This window comes from Magnolia sinica, chromosome 10 (genome assembly GCF_029962835.1).
Source record: "Magnolia sinica isolate HGM2019 chromosome 10, MsV1, whole genome shotgun sequence".
Taxonomy (NCBI): Eukaryota; Viridiplantae; Streptophyta; class Magnoliopsida; order Magnoliales; family Magnoliaceae; genus Magnolia; species Magnolia sinica.
In genome coordinates, this window is record NC_080582.1 from 74,450,608 (window position 1) to 74,459,486 (window position 8,879).

An 8,879-nucleotide genomic window follows, 5' to 3' on the forward strand; every position below is an offset into this window, starting at 1 on the left:
ATTAAGTAAACGAGGCTTGATCCACTGTCAAGCAGCCTAGGTTAGGCTTAACCGACAATGCGATGTGTGGGACCTATTGGGATGCATGCATGAAATCCAATCCGCCCATCATGTGTGCCCACACATGTTCTCCTTGAAACCATAAATCAGGCCGGATTCAAAGCACAGGTGGGCCCCATCACATGGAAATGTTGGGATGTGGACACCTACCATTAAAAACCTTCCAGGCCCACCATATTTTTATATGCCATCCGATCCGTTCAAAAGATGCACCGCACCAGTATATGAATGGACACCCAATCAATCAGATAAACAAAACTTAGGTGGGCCACATCACATGATTTTAGAAGTTTTGGGCATGATTTTACATGGTGTGGTGCACCTAAGTTTTGGGCCTACTTAATTATTGGACAACAAGGAGAACATAATAGGGGCACGTGATGGACGGGTTGGATGTCATTCAAACGTCCCACACATACCCCTGTAGGTATGCTTAATTTACAGCCGTCCTTTGTTAAATATATATAAGCTGGTATTATGCTAAAATCAGGAACGAGTTGAGCAGGAATTCGGACGGTCCATAAATTTTGACTTTAAAAAAGTGGGGATTAACTGGTTGAGAAAAAGAATGGGTCATCAGAACAACCAACGGTCGAAAATAGGGCATCAGTTATTTAAACGGTGGATGTGCTTTAAAAGAGAAGATCAATGTGGTAAAATGGCCAATTGGTCTATATCTCGTTTGGATGTCCATGATTTAATCAGTGCATATGGCACATGTGCATTAGATTTGAAGGGTGCAGATTGGGTACTACCCCCACCAAGACCTAGTTCATGTCATGGGCTCCATGGTGCCGATTGTGATGTATATGTTTCATCTATGTAATTCCTTTATTTTGTCATATCATCTCAAGAGCCTAAAAAGTAAGGGGATCAAAGGCTCAAGTGGAACACACCACAGGAAGCAGTGGGGATTGAACCTGTATAGTTGAAAACTTCTTAGTACCCACCATGACTGTTATTTGCCGTCCAATTGTTCATAAGTCACAAAGAGTAACCATAAGTGGTGAAATTCCACTAGCATGAGTGTGTGGGGGTGTGCATGTGTTAAAAAATAAAAATTAAAATAAAATAAATAAAATTAAAATTAAAATTAAAAATTAAAAATTAAAAAATGAAGGGAAACATAAATATCAAATTGACCCAAAACTTTTATGGTCCACAAGAAGTTTTCACTGGCAGGTTTTCAATCCCCAATGCTTCTTATAGGGTGGTCTACTTGAGTCTTTAATCAACCTTTTTGTTGAGGTCGTGCTTTAAAATGATCTTTCAAAATGAATGAATAAATGAAGTGGATGAAACACATATATCATGATGGGCCCCACAAAGCGCCCGACAGGACCATTTGATCTCGAAGTAGATCTTGGTGGGTAGCACCCAATGTACATCCATATTTGAATTATCCATCAAGTGGGTCCCATATAACTTAAAAATACTAGTAAGATGATCTTAACTATCTCATCAATAGCCTACCAATTAACACTAGAAGAAAAAATAAAAATAATTCACATTCAATAGGAGAAAATGTCCATTGATTGAAAGATCAAAATTTTAATAATTTCAAGCCATGTGAACCTAAATGCCAATGTTGTCACGACAACCATTAAATTTAAGAATTGATAATTGAATGTAAAAAAACGGAAAATACATTCATTTACAACAAAGACTCGTTTTGATTTTAGGAATTTTTTAACCTGGCCAAGTTATAAAAAAAACCCAAACAAATCTTGTGTAGTTCTTGGCCCATTGAGTTAACTTGACTGAGTTCCTAGTTGACCCACCACGTTTTCGAACAATCTCAACTAGGAAATTGTATACATCCTATCCTTCTAAATGCCTTTTTCGTGTATATTGCTGTCCATCATTTTTTTGGTCCATCAACTTCATAGTTCTTATATATATATATATATATATATATTTGCGCACCTTTGTACATGTGTCATGTTCATAAAATTTGATTGGTCAACCGGATGTGGCACCTCATGAAACCTCACAAACCCAAATTTGAACCTGATTTAAAACTTGGTGGGCCATGGCAAAATAAAAAATAAAAAATCCTTGAATAAGTGGTGCAAAAATGGAAACGGATTGGCTACTCCCCTGCCACCAGCCAATGGCTGTGATGGTAGGTGCTCTGTGGGCCCACCATGATGTATGTGTTTCATCCATGCCGTCTATATATTTTTCTATATCATTTCATGGTCTGAGACAAAAATGAGGTATATTATAATCTCAAGTGGACCACATTACAGGAAAGAGTTTTGAATGAACGTAGACCATTAAAAAAAATTTGAGGGCCATAAAAGTTTTGGATCAAGCTGATCTTTGTTTTTTCCCTTCATCTGGATCTATATGACCTAATCAACAGATTGGATGTCAAATAAACAGTACATTGAGCCTTAGGAGGATTTAAATGGTGGATATCCAATCATTAATTTTTTTTTCCTGTGGTGTGGTCCACCTGGAATTTATATCCATCTTATTTTTGGAATGAAGCCCTAAAATGATCTGTAAAAATGGATTAACGGAATGGATGAAACACATACATCATGGTGGAGCCTACAGAGCACCGACCACAGCCACGGGGCTGGTGGCAGGGGGAGTAGCCAATCCTTTCCCTGCAAAAATGGATACTAAAACACAAAAGTCAGCAACGGCTCAAATTCAACGATAGAAGATCCATTTATTAGATGGTCATTATAATCCAATCAAAGCAATTTTATGGGTGATCAACGGTCGTTCAATGGATGCATTTGGCATACCTGATAGTTGTATTAGTCTGATTGTATAGGAACGAGGGGCTCTGAATGAAAAAGTCCCAAATTTTAATATTGAAACATCTTGATTGTTGAACTATTTTCATTTGAATTTGGCCGTCTGCTTAACTGCTTTTATGTGGGGCCATTAATCGAATGGTTAGGATCTAGTAATCTCAAAGATTTTTGAGGCAGCACCCATCAGCCATATGTCTCATCAGATCAATGGTTTAGATCACCGAACCATAGCCTCACTTTAGATGGGAAATATGCCTAAATTCGGATATTTTTATTTGTTGTATTTAGGCCATTGACTAATTTTTATATTAACCGTCCATTAGTTGGGGACCATTATGGATTGCAAACATAACCATCCCATCCATGGCATGGAAAATGGATGGCTGCAGAAAGTTAGGCCCAGTCAATTCTGATCAGTGTGATTTTTGAAAGGTATTCCATGAAATTTTTTCTGGATTTAATGGACGGTTCAGATCAATCTATTGGACTTCGCAAGTGACCCACTGCAACTAAGAGCACTGTAACTTTTACTACTACCAGAACACTGCAGTATTTCTCTTTCAAAAAAAAAAAAAAAAACTACTAGAGAATGATCCATACCATCCATTAGAGATTCAAGATGGATTTCTGCCGAAAAGCCAGATTCATTACATGATCTGAGCAACAATGCAGATTTTGACCGTCCAATCATTGGATTTTGTAGGAAAGTTTTTGGGTGGTTGGGATCATGAAATAATCTATTTTTCGAGCAATGTCCTATCCAAGAGGCGGCCGTCTTAATGGACGGTTCGGATCACCTACCTAACACATTCGCAGATGTGATCAAGGTTTAAGGTTGAAAGTAGATCATTTGTTTTAAATGCATATGCAATTAGTTTAACTTTGCAAAAGAGCTTTCTCTGATAGAAACTGGCCTTTAAACGGTTTATCAGTCCTCTCTCTCTCTCTCTCTCTCTCTCTCTCTCTCTCTCCATACATTGATAGAAATCAAAGCAACCACCTCCACCTACGGTAAAAACAATCTGAGAATCATTAAACTCCACCAGCATCTCTGATAAATTCCACTCCTGACCACCTCCTTCATCTCTCTCTCTCTATCTATCCATTTATCTCTCTCCCTCTCTTCCCTTTAAATATTCAGTGCTTTCTCTCATTCCAACAGACAAAAGAGCTTCACCTGGGGTTGTATTTGTTTGTCTTCCATGGATTTGAAAACCCAACCAAAAGAAAGAAAAGAAAAGAAAAACCATATTTGCAAAACACCCAAAACCACTTGTTCTTGAATGCTGCTTTTTAAACTTCCATGAATGAAAATTTGAGTTTTTGATGTAAGAATCACCTCAAAAGCTTCTCCCTTCAAAGACCCAAAGCCACTTCTATAGTTTTCCTAGTCTTCCAGCTCTTGAAGAAAGTAGTGTTTTTTTTTAAAAAAAAAATAAATAAATAAAGAAAAGGTCCCAAAAAACCATTCTTCTCAGGGTGATGATTTTGAATAGTGGTTTTGTTTTCATTGATGAGTAGCCCAAAACCACCAATTCTCAAAAACTCAAAACCAGCCATCAAAGAATCCTAGCTTTGAACTTCCAAGACAACCCCAAAAATGGCATTTTTATCATAAGAAACAGCCCAAAAACCAATTTTTCTTTTTCTTTTTTGGTTGCCAGTGAAAATCATTTTTCCTTCCTTTTTCTCAAGGTGGTGGTTCATAGAAAAAACTGGTTTTTTTTTGTCCCAGTTATGAGTGCAGTCCAGACACCACAATTCTCAAATATGGGTGGTTTTGAAACATCTGGTAATTGAAGGAAATGATAGCTTTTTGAAAGAAAAGGAAGGTGGTTTGGGAGAATTTTCATTCTCTTCTTTCGTTAGTCCTCTCTTTTCTGACTTCTCAGGCCCTCTTGCCAAATGGGTTTTTCTTTCTTTGCATCGTTTCTTGTACTTACCCTTTTCCTCAGGCTCTCAGCCTCTCAAGAACTAAACTCAAATGAGTTCTTTCTCTCAGATTTCTTTCAGAAAATGGGCTTGAATTCCACACCAATCTACAACTATTCAGCACCTGTTTGTTCATGGAAAGGCATCATCTGCAATCCCCAACATGAAAATGTCATCAGTTTACAAGCCTCTGGCCTAGGCCTCTCTGGTTTCATTCCTGAAAGCACCATCTCAAAGCTCAGCAATCTCCAACATCTAGACCTCAGCAACAACAACATCACTGCCCTTTCATCAGATTTCTGGAGCTGGGGCACCACTCTCAGAAGCCTAAACCTTTCTTATAATCGAATCGACAGCCCCCTATCGAGCAACATCGGCAATTTCGTTCGAATCCAAACGCTCGATCTCTCCCACAACGCCTTCTCCGGCAGACTTCCAGAGGCCTTCAGCTCTCTTACAAGCTTGCAGTTTCTCAATCTCAGCAACAACATGTTTGAAGGAAGCATCCCACTCGGGCTACTCCATTGCAGTGCTCTGGTTACCGTAGATCTCTCATTCAATCAGTTGAATGGGAGCATGCCGAGAGGTTTCGGGCCCGCATTGAACAATCTGACCACTCTGAATCTTGCGTGGAATGGGATCGACGGCAGGATATCTGACCTCTTTGGATTGAACCACATAATGTATCTGAATCTTTCAAGGAACCTGTTCTGGGGCCCCGCGATGGGCGTGTTCCAACTGCCTTTGCAGGTAGTAGACCTGAGCCAGAACCGCTTCCATGGCCACATTTCGGAGGTACATTTCAATACCAGCTTCGATAGGGCTAATTTGGTTTATCTTGATATGTCTGAGAATCAATTCAGCGGCGAGATTTTCATCAATTTGAATCGAGCACGGTCACTCAAGCATCTGAATCTTGCATACAACAGATTTTCTCAACAGAAATTCCCAAGTATGGAAAATATGCTAAATATCATATATCTTAATTTGTCAAGAACTGATCTAACGGGTCCAATCCCCTCTGAAATCTCACGAATGAGCAGATTAGTGGCACTAGACCTCTCTCAGAATCATCTTGTGGGCCCTGTTCCTGAACTGCGCAGCGAGAATCTCCGAGTACTTGATCTTTCTCAGAACAATCTCACAGGCGAAATCCCATTGCCACTGGTGCAAAAACTATCTGAAATGGAGAAATTTAACTTCTCCTACAACAACTTGAGCTTGTGCGACGTGAAATTCCCTCCAAAAATATTTGAAGCTCTGTTTTTTGGGTCCCAGATTGACTGCCCGATCGCTGCCAATCCAGATTTTTTTAGAAAAAGGGAGACAAAGCATGGCGGATTCAAGCTTGCACTGGCCATAATGCTCTCCATCTTCTGCTTCTTTGCGGGGATGATCTGCCTCACACTCATCTGCAGACGGAGAACGAGATTGTGGGCTATCAAGCAACTCTCCTACAAGGAAGACTCGACTACTTCAGGAGCATTTTCGACGGATTCGACAACTTGGTTCATGGATGTCAAGGTCGCGACGTCAATCCCTGCTATCATATTCAACAAACCACTGCTGAATTGCACGTTCGTGGATGTTCTGTCCGCGACATCCCACTTCGATCGTGAAATGATGTTGTCCGATGGTCAATTTGGGCCAATTTACAAAGGCTCCCTGCCAGGAGGAATCCAAGTAGCCATCAAAGTGCTAGTCCATAGATCGACAGTGACCGATGAGGAAGCTGCAAGAGAGCTAGAATGTCTTGGCAGGATCAAGCATCCAAATCTCATGGCATTGATGGGATACTGCCTGGCGGGAGATCAGAGAATTGCAATCTATGAATATATGGAGAATGGGAACCTGGAGAATTTGCTCCATGATCCACGGTCAGGAGCTCAACAGACGGAGAATTGGAGTATGGGTACATGGGGAGAAAATGGAGAGGATGGTGATGGTGCTTGGAACATGGCCCGCTTCGCCTTATCGACTTGGGCATTCAGGCACAAAATTGCACTCGGCGTGGCCCGGGCATTGGCCTTTCTTCACCATGGCTGCTCCCCTCCAATCATTCATCAATGTGTTAAGGCCAGCAGCATCTATCTGGGCCCCACATTGGAGCCTAAACTATGTGATTTTGGATTGGCGAAGATCTTCGGATATAGCTTAGATGATGACCTCTCTCTTGGATCACCTGGTTACACTCCTCCAGAATTCGTCCAGATCGAAACACCGTCTGTGATGGTGAAATCTGATGTTTTTGGATTTGGGGTGGTTCTGTTTGAGCTAATTACAGGGAAGAAGCCATTCGGTGATGATTATCCTGGCGAGGAGAATTCGAATTTGGTGAATTGGGTCAGGGGACTGGTGAGGAAGAAAGAGTGCTCAAGGGCGGTCGATCCTAGAATTCAAGGGACGGGATCGGAGATGCAGATGGAGGAAGCGCTGCGAATTGGGTATCTTTGTACGGCTGATCTGCCTTCAAAGAGGCCGAGCATGCAGCAGATCGTCGGACTATTGAAAGACATCGAGCCCGCTGCGGGCCAGTGAAGGGTGTTGGAAAGTTCTGCTTCTGCTTCTGTTATTTATGTTTTAACTTTCTTTTGCATTGTCATGAGATATTGATATTGCAGAATATACACAGATGTTTGGGCCATGGCCATGATCAAAATTGCATTTTTAGGATCAATGTTTTCAGTGAATTTTGTGTGTTGTTTGGCATTTGCTCTTATCCAAGAATTCCTTACATTAAATTCAGTGTTTGGATGCACAATTGATTTGAATTGCGATATATTTAGGCTTATATATATATATATATATATATATATATATATATATATATATATATATATATTCTAATTGCAAGATGGATATAAGCATTGTTGCCAAATTCCAATGAATTGCTCAATCTGCGATAAACATGATTGATGTTTCCCAAATTGTGTTCTTTTGGCATTTGCTCTTACTCCATGAATCACGTTTAAGGCTGTGTTTGGATCCACAATCAATTTGAATTGTGAGATACTCATGTTTTTTCTTTCTCATTGACTGATGGATATGAGCATTGCGTGCTAGAATTTGGTTTAATTACTCAATTGTGCTATGAATAGATTGGTTTTTTTTTGGTTGAATTGTGTTCTCTTTTGCATTTTCTCTTCTTTCTTTCTTTCTTTCCCTTTTTTTTTTTTTTGGGTTAGCTTGTTACTACACACCATGTCAGTACACACTCCATGTTAGCCACCCCCGCTGGGGATCGATACCAAGAACTCAAGTGTTGAAACGAGGTATCTCCACTCAGTCTGCCAGTTGCATTTTCTCTTCAACGAGGAGTTTCAATCCGTGAATTCCTTACATTTAAGGTCGTGTTTGGATGCACAATCGATTCAAATTGCAATGTATGTTTTTTTTTTCTTTTCAAAATCTTTCTTTCTCATTGAATTATGAGCATTGTGGCCAATTTAGGTGAATTGGTAATGTACTGTGAATGGGATTAACGTTTTTTGGCAAACTGCATTCTGTTTAGCACTTGCTCTTAATTGAGCAAATCTAATCCTTGGATTCCTCACTTCTAAGGCTGTGTTTGGATGCTCAATCCATTTGAATTGTGATTTCACTTTTATTTCTTTTTTTAATCTTTCTTTCTCATTGGATTGATGAGTTTGAGCATTGTTGCCTAATTGGGTGAATGACTTTATGTGTAACGGGTAATCGGTGTATTTGTGGCGCGGGATGGACATGATGAGTTCAAGCATGTCTTCCTCAAGGATAACTACTCCAAATCCACCGTGTTTCCTTGAACTCCTCTTAGAGATTCCTCAAATCTACAAGGAGAGATAGAAAATAGAAATAAATTCTAAATAAATCGGAAATAAAATAATTTAAATAAATAAATAAATAAAACCAGGTTTACACTCCCTTAAATATTAATATGAACTCTAGGAAGAAGTTTCAGAATCAAACTCCAACTCAAACTCTCTAAAATCTTGACTTAGCATAAATAGTAAACTTATTATTTATAGACAGTCATGATTTCCACTAGACCTCATGGGTTTTGGCCAAAAATAGTAAGTGTCCTAATTGGGTTAGCCATGTTATTCTCCTAATTTTTCTAAGCACTTTTCATGT

The 8,879-nt window shown here is 39.6% G+C and overlaps 1 protein-coding gene across 1 annotated transcript; it reads left to right on the top strand.

Annotated features, from left to right (window-relative positions):
- Positions 1-3,228: 3,228 nt before the first annotated feature.
- On the top strand, positions 3,229-7,410 carry LOC131216996 (probable LRR receptor-like serine/threonine-protein kinase At2g24230). The gene has a single exon (XM_058211665.1). It carries the CDS (start codon positions 4,740-4,742, stop codon positions 7,302-7,304), a length of 2,565 nt encoding a protein of 854 aa, XP_058067648.1. The 5' UTR covers positions 3,229-4,739; the 3' UTR covers positions 7,305-7,410.
- Positions 7,411-8,879: the final 1,469 nt, after the last annotated feature.